Source organism: Marmota monax, unplaced genomic scaffold (genome assembly GCF_021218885.2).
Source record: "Marmota monax isolate L192 unplaced genomic scaffold, Marmota_monax_Labrador192_F-V1.1 WCK01_AAM20220418_F8-fsc00038, whole genome shotgun sequence".
In the NCBI taxonomy this organism is placed as follows: domain Eukaryota; kingdom Metazoa; phylum Chordata; class Mammalia; order Rodentia; family Sciuridae; genus Marmota; species Marmota monax.
Window position 1 is genome coordinate 4,943,410 of NW_026692498.1, and position 16,337 is coordinate 4,959,746.

General features: G+C 51.3%; 1 protein-coding gene and 1 long non-coding RNA gene across 3 annotated transcripts in view; both read right to left on the reverse strand.

Annotated features, from left to right (window-relative positions):
- Positions 1-9,096: 9,096 nt before the first annotated feature.
- Positions 9,097-11,238, reverse strand: LOC124092970 (uncharacterized). Its single transcript, XR_006851788.2, has 2 exons — positions 10,656-11,238; positions 9,097-9,941 (listed from the first exon to the last, which is right to left on the reverse strand). It is a non-coding gene; the product is annotated as an uncharacterized LOC124092970 (long non-coding RNA).
- A 2,624-nt stretch (positions 11,239-13,862) lies between these two features.
- The window catches only part of Lrp5 (LDL receptor related protein 5), a 98,698-nt gene continuing 96,223 nt past the window's right edge, over positions 13,863-16,337 (reverse strand). For both annotated transcript variants that reach the window (XM_046444939.2, XM_046444940.1), the window contains 2 exons: positions 16,195-16,292; positions 13,863-14,336 (listed from right to left, as the gene is read on the reverse strand). In XM_046444939.2, coding sequence (XP_046300895.1) covers positions 14,075-14,336; positions 16,195-16,292 — 360 coding nt within the window. In that variant the 3' untranslated portion in view covers positions 13,863-14,074. The remainder of the gene's footprint in view (positions 14,337-16,194; positions 16,293-16,337) is intronic.

Below are 16,337 nucleotides of genomic sequence, written 5' to 3' on the forward strand. Positions count from 1 at the left end.
CAGCTTCCCAATTTGCTGGGATTACAGGCCATATGCCACCACAGTGGCTGGAACCTGGGCATTCCTGACTACCAAAATATATTTGGAATTAAGAACAGAGACGTGGTAGTACCTTAGCAGCAAAATATTATGCCTCTGACAGATGCCAAATGCATGACTGTTGAATCCACCTACAGTTATGCAATGAAGCAAGGATAAGAAATCCACAATGGGAAAAGGGATCATTCAGAGTGAAGGGGCAGGAGTCTCACTCACAGACAGGCAAATGAGACCTGCTCATGGTCCAAAGTCAGTAGAAACCCTTGGTATCTCTATGTCAACAAAAGAAAACCAGGAGTCACTGTCCCCTCATCCACCACATAAAGACAACTGACAAGAACTACCACCAAAAGAAAAGCAATTAGGAATTAACCATGTGTTCTTAACTCTCAGTGATAAACAGCTTTGACTTCACTCTTGCAACACAAACTGTGGTCTTGTGCGGCAGTACACACCTAAGGGATCACCTAAATACTGTGATTTCTGCTGTCTCCAAGTCCATTCTTCAGCATGACATAAATTTTCCAAGTATCCATGATCTTTTAAGTTCTGTTCCAATCCCAAACCATGATTCTCATGAAAGGAAGCCACAACTGCCAATCAAGTCGATACTTAGCAACATTCCTCCTACCACTGCCCTCATCTAGGGACTGAAGGCCTAGCCAAAGTCATCAGGCAAGGTCCACCTACCAGGCCACAGTAGAGCGTGCTTTAGTGTCACCTGTCCTGATTAGTCTCAGATGCCATGGGTTCTCAGGCAAGCTCTCCTTTCTCCTCTTCTCAGAGTGCGTCTCTGCTACCAGTACTCTTGCTAAGATTTACCTCCAGGTACAGGGAACCCAAAGCTCCAACTAGCAATGCACTCAGCTTTCTCCAAGTCTGACTCAGCATTCAGTCACCCTCTTATTTATGCAGCCTTTTAATTCTGCTAACATTCTAAAACCAAATCTTTCACTCATCTTTCCTGTGAGGACAATTTCATGGCAGCTGACTTCTAAGGTACAAGAACCACTGAGAAGTACAACATCAGTGCCTCCTTACATCGGATATTCAGAACCTATCAAACTTTATTTGTATAAATTCAGTCAAATGTATTATCTTCACTGATACTTCTAAAACAGGTCAATACTAGCCAACTATGACAAGCAAGGCTGGACACAGTGGCACAAGTCTACAAGCCCAGCAGCTCGGGAGGCTTAGGGAGGAGGGTCCCCAGCCTCAGCAACTTAGCGAGGCTCTAGGCAATTCAGCAGAGACTCTGTCTCTCAATAAAATATAAAAAGGGATGGGGACTTGGCTCAGGGGTTGAGCGCCTGTAGGTTCAATCCCAGACCACACACACACACACACATACACAGGCAGTCAACAGCCTCTATTCTTTGCCAATTCCTTAACATAAAATGTCCCAGTTAGGCATAATGGTAAGAAGTCTTTTCACACACTGCTACATGCCCTTTTAATTGTTTCTTCACCATCTAACCAATCTAACTGTAATCCAGACGTCAGTCTGTAATCCTTCAAACCCTGCATTAAACTGGTTATCAATCTATCTAGTAGCTATCTCTCTCCCAATGAAGAAAAATAAAGGCGAGGGAATGAGAGTAAAAGAAAAGGACTTCCAATACAATAGAATCTAAGGCAAAGTCAAAGGGCACAAAAACAATTGCCAGTCAGCCCAGATCCACACTGCAACAGGGAAAAAACCCATCCCCACACCCAGCACTATGCATTTCAGGATGTTCAAGATGTTTAGCAAGAACCTTGAAGCCTTCTGATGGCTCCAGAATCACACAGTCACCACTGCTTCAAATCTGATCTCTGGACAACTTGTATGGAGCAATAAACTTTGACCCTATTTTTCATTACCAAGCAGCTTCACCAGCATGGAAGGAACAGCATTTTTTTATATCTATTCTTCTATCTTTTTTTATAACTTTCTTTTATTTATTTATATTTGTATGTGGTGCTGAAGTTCAAACCCAGCGCCTCACACATGTTAGACAAGTGCTCTACCACTGAGCCACAACCCCAGCCCTGGAATGGCATTTTTTAAGACACCAAAACCAAGTCAAAGTTACCACTTAGTACAAATGAAAAAGGGTGGGGGGGGGGCAGGTATTTTATTATTTTGCCAGATTTCTAGCAATCTCAACTACCCAAAGTTTAATGAAATTAGCCAACCAATCAATAAACAGAATCTCTTTTCCATGTGGCCCTAGAGTCTCTCACTGAGAGCAACTAACACTCTCAGTGTTAGGGAAGACTTGTTCCAGCAACTCCCACTCTCGGAGCCAATAAATATCAGCATCTGAGGATGCTCCAGTCCCTTATGTAAAATGCCAGTGTTTACATATAACCTCATACCTTCCTGAATGCTTTTAAGTCATCTCTAGGTTATTTATAACTAATACAAAAGAAATGCTATATGAATAGTTGTCATACTATATTGCTTATGGAATAACAAGAATTAAGAGTCCGTACATGTTCAGTTCAGATGCAACATCCTAGGCCTAACCCTAGAGGAAACAAGAGACACCCAAAACCAATGCTCAAACAAGTGTTGGAGAAAAACTGAAGATGAGCAAAGTGACTAGTGGCTACACTTCATTCACATGGATTCAGTGAAGTTTCATGCCTGTGGCAAATTTAAGATTGGTTTTGGGGGACTGGAGATGTAGCTCAAGTGGTAGCGTGCTCTCCTGGCATGTGCGGGGCACTGGGTTCAATCCTCAGCACCACATAAAAATAAAATAAAGACATTGTGTCCACCTAAAAATAAAAAATAAATAAATAAATAAATAAAAAGATTTGTTTTTTTGGAACTCTCTGGAATTTATTTTAAGTGTTTTCAATCCACAGCTGGTTGAGCCCACACATGTGGACCTGAGGATGCAGAACTCGGAGATACTGAGATACTGAGTGCCAACTACATAATCCTAAAAAACTTTGCAAATGGTCTACTTTGTAATTGTGTGCCTCTCCCCCAAGACTGCAAGTCCTTAAGGGCTTGTTTATCAGTGAACCCCTCTGGCAGAGTAAGGACTCAATTTACTGGATGATCAAAAAGATGAAGATTAGAAGTATATGAGGTCAACATATACTTGTAGTTCAACACAGACACAGGCCAAACTTCACAATGAAAAATCAGAAAGTGCCTCCATGGGTTGGGGGTGTGGCTCAGCTGGTGATGCGCTTTCTTAGTAATGCTTAAGGCCAAGCTCCATCCCCAGCACTGCAAAAGAAAAAAAGGCGGGGTGGACTCCATGACCTTGTCTTTTATATATCCAAATTATATGTCCAAATATTAACATTTAGCATAGCTTGTACAGTCTTCATCCTAAATTCTTCCTTTCAGCAAGCTAGTAAATCTAAATTTTAAGTACAGCAAGAAAATAATCTCTGCTCCTCTCTCTACTACTGCACTTCATCTCCCCAGAAGGAAAAAAAAAAAAAAAAATCCTCCTTCTGGGTCAGAGTCCAGTCTCTTTATTAAACAGCACAGTCACTGTGTTAAAGGTTAAGCTTATTTATTGTATATCCCTCTCTCCCTCAAAGGGCAGAACTGGTAAACTGATCCAGGGATAACTCTCTGGGAAAAGGTATTAAAAAAAAAAAAAAAAAGTTGAATTTGGGATCTAGAAACAGACCTGCCAGCTGAGTGACAAGATGAAGACAACAGATACAAAACTCATGGGGCTGGAATTGTGGCTCAGTGGCAGAGCAATTGTCTAGCATGTGTAAGGCACTGGGTTGGATCCTTAGCACACCATATAAATAAATAAAAAATAAAGGTACATCAACAACTAAGAAATATGAAAAAAAAGATAAAACTCAAAAATTTTAGTAGCATAAGGTTATCCAGAACAGGAGGAAGCCCTAACCTGACAGTTCTGCTAAATTCAGCATAATATGGTAATATATTTTCAAGAGAAAAGAAAGAAAAAGTTTCAAAATTATTTTAAAATCAATTCATCTAATATTTAATTTAAAATTCATTCTTCAAGCACCTCAAAAAGTATGTATGTATACCATCTCTCTCCACAACTAAACAACCTCCAAGGCAGGATCTAGATACTCCAAAGACAGAGCTCACAGATCACCTAAAGGATCAGGTTATCTCACAGTACCTCAACTCTATGGTATAGAACAGTGGTTGTAAAACCCGTCAGCAGTTCCATATTGTCTAGGAAGCTTTTTAAAACTAGGTTCTCAGGCAGGGGCTGGGGCTCAGTGATAGAGTGCTCGCCTAGCATGCATGAGACACTGAGTTCGATTCTCAACACCACATTAAAATAAAGATATTGTGTCCACTTACAACTAAAAAATAAATATTTTAAATAAATAAATAAATAATAAAACTGAGTTTTCAATCCTTCCACAAATTTCCAGAGGTGGAGTCCAGTATCCATGGTCATAAAATGTCCCAAATGATTCTATCCCAGACAAGTCCATCATCTTTCTAGGGTTTCTCAATCTCAACACTACCAAGGTTGGGATTGGATAATTCTATTGGAGAGAGGGTGTCCTATGCACTGTAGGATGTTTAACAGTAGCCATGGCCTCTACCCTCTAGAAGCACACCAGAGGAGTAACTAAAAATGTCTCCAGATATTCCCAAATGTTTCCTGGGAGGCAAAAATCACCTGTCCAACTACAGGCCAGTTCTCAATTCTTCAATTAGTTAACTGAGGCTAATTAACTGGTTTGGTTTGCTATACTTTACATAAAAGCTTATCTTCTAAACTCAAAAATTTTCTTCCTGTCCTTGCATAAATTACACCAGCAAGATGCTCATCTCTACTTAAGACCCACTCTATCAAAATACACTTCCCCAGTGCAACTAAGCAAATCATATCACAATCAACTACCACTAAGGGAAGAGCAGTTTCAAGTACCAAGAGCACAGGGCAGGCACTAAAATCCCGAGTTTAGATGACTAAACAAGCAGACCTCTTCGTTAAATATTCTAGACTCCCTGACCAGAAGAGATGCAGAATAGCCTCCAGAGCATACACTCAGAACAACAGTTATTTCCTGAACTACAGAACAAATATCCCTCTCCAAAGTGCTTGGGACCAGAAAAGTTTCGGATTTTTTTGTTTTTTTCTGGATTTTGGAGTATTTGCCAGATTTTATGGGTTAAGCATCCCTATTCCAAAAACTGAAACTCCAAAACTTTTTAAGCACCAATAACCCAAAAATGAACAATCAAAAATGCTCTAAAATCCAAAATTTTGAGCCTCAAATCAGTTTCTCAAAGTTTCAGATTTCAGGGCATTTTGGACTTTCACATTAAGGAATGTTCAACCTGTATCTTAGTTGAAATATACATCTCAATACATAGCAGCTTTCAATTATCAACAACAACCAGGAAAATACTATGAAACCCTAAAGTTACTGATATGGGGGCCAATCACACTCAGAAGTACATGAAAAATAGTCCAGTTCTTGATGGCTTGTGTTTAACCACCTCTATAGAAAACATTCTTAAGTGCCACCACTTATTACCCCAGTAAATAAAATTTAATGATTTTTCAACAAGCTGTCTTGTCAAAAAATGGTAACAACTTCTAGTTCATTCCTGCAGTCCAAGTGACCCTTAAACTGCACAGAGCTTTTATTGATTGATTGATTTTGGTGCTGGGGACTGAACCCAGGGCCTTATGCATGCACTCGACCAACTGAGCTATATCCACAGCCTCTACCCAGAGCTTTACAAAGACAGTCACCAAGAATCAGTTCTTAAACACTTACTACATTTAAATTTGGTTTTTAAATGTTTAATAAAAACCACTAACTACTGAACTGATTCTACGTGCTAGATACAGTTCTACTTGCTTTACATGTACTAACTCATTTACATATATATCCAGACACATGTGTAACATGTGCATTTGTTGGAACACACTTATGAAATGGACACATTTTTATTCCCATATTACAGAGGAAGCAGAAAGGTTGAGAAACTTGCCCAAGGTCACAGAGCTACAAAGGCCAAGATTTGAACCAGGCGCTGGAACTCCAGATTGAAAAAGCTCCAAGGCAACACTGACAGCGCATATTGGGCTTGCTACTTAAGGCACATTACTGTGGTTGAAACTCTGGAGTCCCTTTCCCACTCGCTGCCAACCGGCAACATGACCTTGAGGGAAAATCGAAGTAAACTTCACTAAACAAAGTGGGGCAACATCAACAGGGGTGCCGCGAGGACGAAAGGAACTCCCAAGTGCCCCCTCGCGTAAAAGCAAAACAAACAAAGCTGTACCCGTGCCCGCAAAGAACACGTCGAGCACCAGGGACCTGACAGCGAGCCCTGAGGGAGGCCGTCGGGGCCGGGGGCACCCGGGGACTCCTTCCGTCCACCACAGCTCAAAGACCAAGTTCGAGCGAGCGGCGGGCTCCAAGTTTGAATGGGCTTCTTTAAGAGGGAGGTCCTCGGGGCCGCGAGGAGGACCACGCCGCGGGCACCGACTCGCCGGGGCGGCCCGGGGCGGGCCCACCGCGAGCTGCACGTCGGGGCCGGAGCCGCGAGGAGGCCACCCAGACCCCGCGCCAGGCTGCGTGCCGCGCGCTCCCAACCCACGGAAACCCACGGAAACCCACAAAACTTGTTTCCCGGAGGAGAGGGCAACAATGGCCCCGGCGACTCGCCGCCTCGCCCGGACGCGCTCCCCGGAGCGGCGGCCCGGCGCCGGCTGGTAGGAGGCCGGGCGCAGCGGGCCGGGCGGCGGACGACGCCGCAGGCACGGGCCGGAGTCGGTTCCCGGCGCGCCTCGCCCGGCCGGCGCCCAAGGCCGCGCACGTCACCTCGGCGCGAAGTTCGCCGCCCGGCGTCCCGCCCGGGATCCGGCTGACAGGAGCGGCCGAGGCCGTGGGGAAGGGCTCGGCGCCGCGCCTCCCGGGCCCGCGGAGCCGCGAATTCCGGGGGGGAGGGGAAAGGGGCCGGGACGCTCCCTCCCGCGCCGCCCGGCCCGGCCGAGGATCCCCCGCCCGCCCGCGCGGCTCGCGCACCCCGCGCCACGGCCCCCTCCGCCGCCCCCACCCCCATTACCTGGAGGTGCCCACGACCCGCCGCTAGTTGCGCTCAGGCGGGAAAGGCGCTCACCGACACCATCAGCGCAGCGCCCAAAATGGCGGACGTATCAAGCAGGCCTGGAGTTCCCCCCGCCCTCCCTCGGCCGCCTCACAGCCAATCGCGGACCTGACCCCGCCCCCGGGCCCACGCTCATTGGCCTTCTTCTCCCGCCCCCCACAACCTATTGGGTCGCCCAGCGGCTCCCTTGCCTCCACTTTGATTGGGTGAGAGTCCTCGTCAGTCAAGCGCGAGGGTCGCATTCTTTTCCCATGGACTTGACGGATCCGGAACCTCGAGGACCCAGGAGTCTGAGAAACAAATCAGAAATCGGGAGAAGCCTGTCTGAGTGCCCCAACCAACGCCGTAGCAACAGCGGGGTCTCTGCTTGAAGGACGCTTCGGACCACCAATCCGAGTGGCCACTGTCTTTTAAAACTAAATTGAGCCAAACCAATCGTGGCCGTGGAACTCGGGGCGCAGTGGAACCAATGGGGTGACGAGGTGGCAGCAGGCAGGCGGGGCTAGGAGCGCCAGGAGACCGTTGGTGACGTGAGCGACAGTGCGCGCCGGGGCGAAAAGCTCCCGAACTGGGGAATTAGCTCTAGTAGCAGAGCGCTCGCTTAGCATGTTAGAGGGGGTGGGATCAATGCCGGCTTTCTCCGCGGCCGCATTTTACTAGGGGGTCACCTCCCGCGGTCACTGTATCCGAGCAGGTGGCAACCCCGGAAGTGGGCTCTAGATGTGGAGTTGCTGAATGCCTCTAGCTGGGCCCCCCACCTTCACGAGGGAGGGGAGACACACAGAACGGGGCGGGGGGGGGGGTCCCTTTTATTTGGAGGAAGGATTGACACTCGAGTCATCTTCCAGGTTGATGATCTGGCCCGTTTCCCCGCCAGGTTCCCTTTTCAGGTGAGGACCAGGTCCTGGACCTCAGGATCCCTGCCCCCGAACTGCCTGGGGCAAGGAGGATTGCTCACTTTGTACCACTGCAAGTAACCTGCCCTGTTCCTGTGGACTCTCCGCATCCCCCGAAACCCAACTGGCAAAAGCTGGAAGAACCTGGGCAATTGAGTTAGGTGCGCTGGAGCTGCCTGCCAGGGACAGCACTGTCACTCACACCAGAGAGCCCTAGAGGGGGGCTCCCAGGTCCCATGAAACTGCCCCCCACACACACCGCCTAAGAAACAGCAGGTGACAAGAAGGTGAACAATCTGGGGGCCTGGCAGAGAGACCCCGTAGTGGGACTTTGTGTGCAGGAAGTGGGAGATGGAGTGGCAGAAGTGACTGCTGAGTCTTACAGGGCCTGGAAGGACCATGCCACAATGCCAGTCCTCAAGGCTCACACCTCAGACAGGGGTTCCTTGGTGTGGGGTTGGTCAGGGACGACCATTCCAGCACTAGAGGGCTGTCTGAGGAAGTCCATGACCCCTGGGTAATGTGGCAGAGCTTGGCTGCTGGGGGACGGGAAGGGCAGAACCTCCAAGAGTTGAGCACCTGCTGCCTTTACCAAGATCAGCATCTCTCTGCACCCTCGCCCCTGTCCACAAGCCCCAGCTGGCCTGGGCTCCTTCCACCTCACTGACTCAGGCTTTCTGAGCTCTAACATCAAATGGCAGGGGAACTGCCCAGCTTGGGTTGGATCAATCCCAGGGCCTAGGGACTGCTGACATGCCCCACCCTCACCAATCCACTCTTAAGCAGAGCCTGTGGCTGGAGGCAGACTATCTAGAAAGAGTTCATTTGGGGAGCTCCAAACAGTATTATCCCCATTTTACAATTCAGTTAATGGAGGCCCGTAAAGCATTCAGACACCAGGTGCAGCCGTGTTGGCCAGGTGACCTGGGCTAGGTGATATGACCTCTCTGATTCTCCTGGTCTTCTCTGTGAAGTGCAGGTGATAATACCTACTGGGGTCCATGCCCTGAGTGATACTGGGTATCTAGGGAGGCAGCAAACAAAGACAGATATTGTTCACATCAATGCTACTGCTCAGAGAGGCTAGAGGCTTTATTCAAGATCACACAGCTAGTAAGAAACAGTCAAAACTGAGGCAAGTTGATGCAGTTAGGGAGGGGGACATACAGGCAGATGACCTGGGTGGGAGTGGGCATGCCAGGGAAAGCAGGTGGTACAGTGCATTTGGTGGAGGACAAGGTCAGGGTGACCATAGGTCTGGGGAAAGAGAACAGGAAGCAGGTCAGGAGGGATTTACAGAGGTCTTGCAAGTCAAACAAAGAAACCTTGGGGTTAGGCCCAGGCAGTGGGAGCCAGGGAGGGCCCCTGGGCAGAAGAAGTTCTGCCTATTCTTTAGAAACGATAGAGTCAAGCAAGAATAGCAGGTATCACCTGTGATCCCGGTGACTCAGGAGGCTGAGGAGGATCCCAAGTTTTTCAAAGCCAGCCTCAACTTAGTAAAGCCTTAAGCAAGTTAGGGAGACCTTGTCTCAAATATTATAAAGGCTGGGGATGTAACTCAATGGTTAAGTGCCCCTGGATTCAATCCCCAGTACCAAAAAAATTAAAACAATCAGACAAGGTTGAGGGTGTAGTTCAGTGGTAGTGTTTTCCTGGCATGCACGAGGCCCTAGGTTTGAACCCCAACACCGCACAGACACAAAAGAGTTGAGACAGGCTACAGGGAGCCCCGGGCCACAGTTGGTCCCTAAGAGGATGGCTGGCCCCAGGGTAGGAGGGGCAGCTGGGCTGGAATCTGCTATCTGTGCTGTCCATTGAGGGACTCCTGTGTCCATTTCACTCATTCCATCAGCAGAGGATCTGCCAGTGTCTGCTTCAAGCTCCTCCTCAGCTGGGTCACAAAGATGTATGCCCTGTAATTAAATGAGATGACACACTTCACTCATGGTAAGTGACCCCGTACTCACCAATTATGGAGCATTTCTAACCTAGCTGGAAGGACTGCAGTCAGGGAGGGCTTCCTGGGGGAGTATCTGATGTCAGCCCTTCTCTTGTGGCTAATGGGGAGCCACAGACAGGCCTAGAGCGAGGGAATGCTTTGCATTCACACAGATCAACCTCTACACCCTAAAAGTTGTGGAGTATATGGGTCACCACCCTCTCCCTTTCCCTCCCGATCCTTTCGTAGCTTAATTTTTAATGTTTAACTTTTCAGTCCATCCAGACTTTTTAAAAAGTACACATTTTTGATATTTTCAAACATACTCAGAAGTAGAGAGAAGAGTATGATACCCTTGTACCCAGTAGATGAAACTACCTCTAAAACCCTGTGGAGGGACACAGAACTGCCCTATTTTAATTCTATCAAGTAATAATTTTCTTAAATGGTGGTATTCTGTCATTTATTATTTATTTATTTTTATGTGGTGCTGAGGATTGAATCCAGTGCCTCACACACGCTAGGCAAGTGCTCTACCACAGAAGTACCGCCCCAGCCCCTACCAAGTAACCAAAAAATCCCATGATTTCATCAAAGGACATTTTAACTCAGACATACACTCAGTAAAGATGAGCTCTGAATAAAGACTTTAAATTGAGGAAGTTTGATTTGAAGAAAAAGATACTACCTTGTCTTCCCTTTTGTTCTGTTGCCAGGGCCCAGTCGCCCCTGGACTGGCACAGATCCGCCGGCTGGAGTGGGGCCTCCTAGCAGAGGACATGCTCCGGAAGGGCTTGGGCAGTGTCCAGGAGCTGCCGTCCAGCCTGGTGCTGGGTTAGGTCAAGGGCTGCTGAGGCTGGAGGGGAGCCAAGCCCGCCGAGGGGTGGACCCACTTTGGCATGGGAATTGAAACCCTCTGCTTCTCTTTGGTTTTTGTCAGTGCAACAAGTTCAGCCTGGGCTACGGGGAGGCACCCTCCTCCCCACAAAGGATGGCTGAGAGCCAGTGTTGGGAGCAAGGGGAATTCTGGGTGTCTTCCTGGCTGCCAGCTGCCTGCTTCTGCAGGAAGAAAGAGAAGAGGACATTGGGTGGAGAGAGGCAGAGGCTTGGGACTTGGGAGAGCACCAGAGAGGAGCCCGCAGGGGGCTTCAGGGTGGGTCTCTGAGGTGTGGTTCAGTCCAAGGCTGAGAAGAGCCAACTGAGTGCCCCTGAGGAGGAGCCTGAGTGGTACCCAAGCCCGACTCCCAGAGAGGTGACCTGCTTGGCCGTTGAAGTGCCCAAGCCCTGGCCATGAGGATTCTATCCCCTGCCTCCTTGTGGCCCAGGGGTAGAAGCAGGGCGGGCAGGGAGCCCCCACCTCTCATGGGGAGAGGGCTGGAGGGGGCTGAGCTGAGCAGATGGTCCACTCTGACAGGTTGACTGGAAAGGAGCCGATGACACAGGGGAGATCCCACAGGGCCAGGGAGGGGTGATGGGAACTTGGGGAGCGGTGGCTGTCACTGCAGGGGTGAGTGGAGGGAGGGAGGGAGGAGGCCAGATGGCCACATTGAGTAGCTGTTAGTAATGTTTACTGGATAAAGGAACAATTCAGAGAATGAATGAGAATAATCCTAGCTTTGCTTCTGGTTTCCCAAGCCTGTGTTCCCTCAACTATGAATAGGGGACACCATCTAGCTCGCTAGCTGCCTTGAAGTTAAATAAGCCTGGTTAACTTCACCCCTCATTTAAGACACCTCTCAGGAAGCCCTGTCTGTCGGCCATCCTCTGAACACCACGTCCCCGGGGCTCCAGGGTGTCTTTCTCTGAACTGTCCTGACAGCTTTGCAGACTGCCCTGTCACTGGGGCTGAGGGCTGTCAAGGAGGGACCTCACCTGCTTATCTAGGCCTCCCAGCAGGTCAGAGCTCAGTGCAGGACTCTGCCTGCAGGAAGGGCCTGCCGAAGGCTGGCAGATGGACATGGCAGGCGGTGAGCGGACAGTTCCTTCCCTCCCCCAGCTGACTACACGGGTAGGAAAGGAATGGACAGCCTCTGGCCACAGAAGGCACCCCTAGCCATGCAGCGGGTCTGTTGGGGGTACTGGGTAACAACCCAGTGCCAGGGAGGGCAGACAGGGCTGCAGCGTGACTCAGTCTTCAGCCCATGCAGGTGGCCAGGAGTCGGCAGCTCGGGCTGCTCCTCCCTGGCAGGCTTTCAGCCTAGCTGGCTGGCAGAACAACCCAGAGTGCTTCTGGGAGACCCCATGAAGCAGTCCCCTGCTGCTGAGTCAGCAGACACCTCTGCTGGGCTGTTCAGGTTGGAACTTAGGCCTCAATGAGCACCTCAGGGCACCTGGCCCACCCTAGAAGACCAGCAGTCCTGATGTTTAGGGGCCTGAATCCTGCAGGCCACTGGCAGGTGGCAGGAGACTGGACTTAGACCTAGGAACTCTGGTACCCCTTTGGCTCTGCCAGTCCATCACCTGAGTTTTACCAAGGAGCTGCTACCAGCCTCAACTGGGGAGGGAGGCCCAGGCTGTCTCACCGAACCCCTCCTAGAGGAGGAAGCCAGGCAGAGGTGCAGCAGGCCCCCAGGCAGATCCAACCTCTCCTATCTGCAAAGAGACCTTGGGTGTGGGTCCCCACCCTCCAGGCCCAGCTCTGACTCAGAGGCTGCACCATCAGGTCACCCTGCCTCTTACTGCAGGATAACCATCACCTCAGGGGACTCCTGGTAATTGGGGGCAGGGGAACAACTCACCAAAGGTCTGTCCCAGGAAGTCAGGAGCTGGCAGGCTCTTGCTCTGCTGTTGCCCAGCCTCCCCCCTGGAGGGGCAGCCACCCCACACCCGCAGTGTGCCTAGGAGTCCTCATCATGGAGGCCAAGCTGCAGCTGGTCCTGCTCACACCTCCCCTCACTTGGCAGTGTCGCCTTCATCTGCACATCAAGCCCCCTGGGCATAGGTCAAGAGTTCAAGTTCAGGGTCCTGTTGGAGAACTAGGGGACTCACTGGGCCCCTCTCCCGGATCCTGGTGACTGGGCTTTTCAGTGGAGCTGTATCCAGCACTAAGTATGGTCCTTTCCTGACCTCCTGGGTGTTCTGGTTGGGGTCACTCCCTCCCTCATCTCCAGAGTAGGTTGTTCTGCTGGCCCTTGAGCACCGGAACAGCCTCCTCACCTCACTCAGTGGAACTAGATTATTTCTCCACCTCCCTCTATAGACTGGGGACTTCCCAGGGGCAGGGACTGAACCTCACCCCGTTTCCTCTAGCACCAGCCAGATGGGCACACACAGACCTTTCTTTGCTGACTGCCTCTGGGGACAGGGGCTCCCACCTCATACAGGGTAAAGCTGGAAGTTCCCGTCTAGTGGGATCCACAGGGGTGGGGGTCAGTAGGGGCACCCCATCACAGTGAGCAGCCCTGGGCCAGCTCACAAGTCAGAGGGTAGCCAACATGGGCAGGATACAGCCCAAAGTCCCTGTGCAAAATGGAAATATAGCCCTGGCACAGTGGCATACACCTATAATCAAGGTACTCAGAGGCTGAGGCGAGAGGAGTTCAAGGCCAGCCTGGGCAACCCAGTAAAACCCTGTCTCAAAATAAAAATGGCAAGGTATGTAGCTCAGAGCACCAGGCTAGCACGTGTGGAGTCCTGGGTTCCATCCCCAGCACCACAGGAAAGAAAACCAAGGACAGCAAAAGCAGAGCAGATCAGGCTTCCGGACCACAGACCAGTCCACGGAGCCAGCTCCGCCTGTGGCCAGGTGCCTCCAGTCTTTGCCTAAGGCCTCGGACCTTCCCTTGGGGACCTGACAGTGGGACACCCACACACAGGAAGGCAAGCACAACAGCCGTCCACAGGTCAGGGTTTGCTCCAGGGAGACACAACTCAAAACACACAGGGCACAAAAGAATGGCAGTTACATTAAAAAAAAGTTAAGTTTATAAATATTTTCTCCACTGTACAAAGTTTCCCCAGCCCTGCCCACCCCCATCACTGTTCACATTTCTCATGTTTTAAAATCCCAATTATATTTATTTTTTAAATCATAAAATATATTTTTTCTTTGTTCATATTTAAAAATATTTACAGGGGCACAGAGAGGCTGGGGTGGGCCAGCCGAGGTCAGGATGAGTCCGTGCAGGGGGACGGAGGGGGCGGGAAGAGGTGGCAGTAACTCCGCTCGGTGACGGGCGAGGGCGGGCAGCTGTCCTCCGCTGACAGGTACTGGCTATGGGGCGTGGGTGGGGGCGGGTAGGGGTCTGAGTCCGAGTTCAAATCCAGGTAGTACTTGCTGGCCTTCCAGCGGCTGGTGCTGTAGTCGCTGTCACACACGTCCGTGCTGCAGGGTGTCGCTGGGGGCGCCATGCCTCGAATGATGTAGGGCCTAAAGCAGACAGAGAGGAGGAGGCTCGTGCACAGGGCCCTGGCCTTGCTTATCTGTTCGCAAGTGTTGGAAGAGGCAGGCCTGACTCAGGACCCAGCCCAGCTGTGTGGCCTGGGCACATCTCCCACCCTCTCCAACCTACCCACAGTGCTGCGAGTCCAGCCCAGGGAAAGAGCCAGGAACCAGGCCCAGGCGGGGCTGCCTTAACAGGGAAGGCAGGCAGGCAGGCCGCAGAGCCCGCCAGGCTGAGCTTGGGCGGGAACTCAACCTCTCTTCAGTTTCTCACTGATAAACGTGTGTGTGTGTGTGTGTGTGTGTGTGTGTATGTATGTGAGAGAGAGAGAGAGAAACAGCCCTATTTGTTAAGCAGCTTGTGAGGATTAAGTGAGATTGCATGGAAAATGCTAGAAGCAGTGCCCAACAAGCACAAGCACTTCACCACTGCTGGCCATGACCTCACTGTGGTCACTGGTAGAGACCAGTGGCCTGGAACGGTGCATCTTGGGTTAAAGCAGTCCAACCCTGGAGATGTCCCCTGGCCTTCTAGAGGCTGCCTGCATCCAACCGAGGCCCAGGAACCCTGCATCAGGCCACCTGGCCTGAGTGCAGGGCAGGGTCGTGGCTGTTTGAGAGCCCAGTCCGGCTGAGGCTCCCAGGGGCTGGATCACAGAACCAGGGCAGCAGGACCACACACCTCACGGGACCCAAATGCTGCCAAGTCAGACAGTGGCAGATGTCTTAGAGGTGAGGTCCAGAGAAAGGCACAGGGTGGGACAGGAGACTAGGGGACTGGCTTGTCTGGTGTAGTATGACTTCTCTGGGCACAGTAACGGGGGCTGCTGTGACAGTGACAGTCCGAGGCCGGCAGTGGAGGCTGGATGCTCAGCACCAGGGGGCGCTGCAGGTCCTTGAGGACAGAGATGACCCAGTAGAGAGCAGGCAGAAGTGGAAGGGGGCCTTTGCCAAGGCTGCGGTTCCGGGGCCTCCTAGCCCTGCCGGGAAGCCTTTCCAGTCCCTGAGTTCCCAGAAATGGCCACTAGATGGCAGGCAGTGGAACCTCAGAAGGCCCTGCTGTTCCAGGACCAGGACATTGAGGACACATGGCCAGAGGTGTGCCGGAGCCCTGGTCTCTACATTGGCCTGGGCCCATCCCACCTGCCCTAACAGGTGGCTCCTCTGGGGGTGAGGCCGGGTGTCCAGGAGGATGGGCCCTGTTGGCCGTAACCACAGGGTTAAAGGTCAGGGCTTACCCCTTTCTACACAGGCTCTGACTGGACTCTGCAGACAGCAGCTGAGACCCACATCCTCTTGCCACTCTCAGTGGCCCCTCTGCACCCAGAGGGGTGGCCTACAACCTTCAGTAGGCAGCTTGGGGGTCAGGTCCGCCTGAGCCTGTCCCAGGTGGACAGGCATAAGGAGCAAGGGTCGTTCTAACAGAGGTCCATGCTACAGGCCCCTGCCAGGGACACGCTACCTGCTTGCACACATGTATTTGTCCTTCAAAGGATGGAGACACCAGGAGGTAGCATCATGGTCAGGGTCCCATAACCAGGTTCAGTCAGACCCCAGAACCCAAATCCTGGCCCCCTGTGCATGAGCCACCCTGCAGTGACAGCAGGTGGGGTGGAACAGCCCTGGTGGCACCCTCAAGCCCACCACTCCTGGACCCTGTCCTGGCTTACTGAGTTCCCCCTGGGGTGCTCGGAACCTGTCCAGGGCCACTGGTTTCTGAACTTAGCAGGCAGGCCCCACTGGCCTCGTGTTGGGAAGCAGCCTGGGGTAGCCAGGAGAGCCAGGGCAGCTGGGCTGGGCCCAAGGTGCCTCTTGCTATGAGACGGGGCTGGCAGAGGACGCCCACCTGTATGGCCTGGCAGTGGCCGGAATGTTTGAGGAGTAGAACACGTCCAGGTGGCACAGCGAGGGGTCCGTGGCAGGCGACGGAGGCGGGTTCAGGATCTGAGGAGAACCAATAGGTTACCCCTGGCCTTGCCAGAGTGGGTC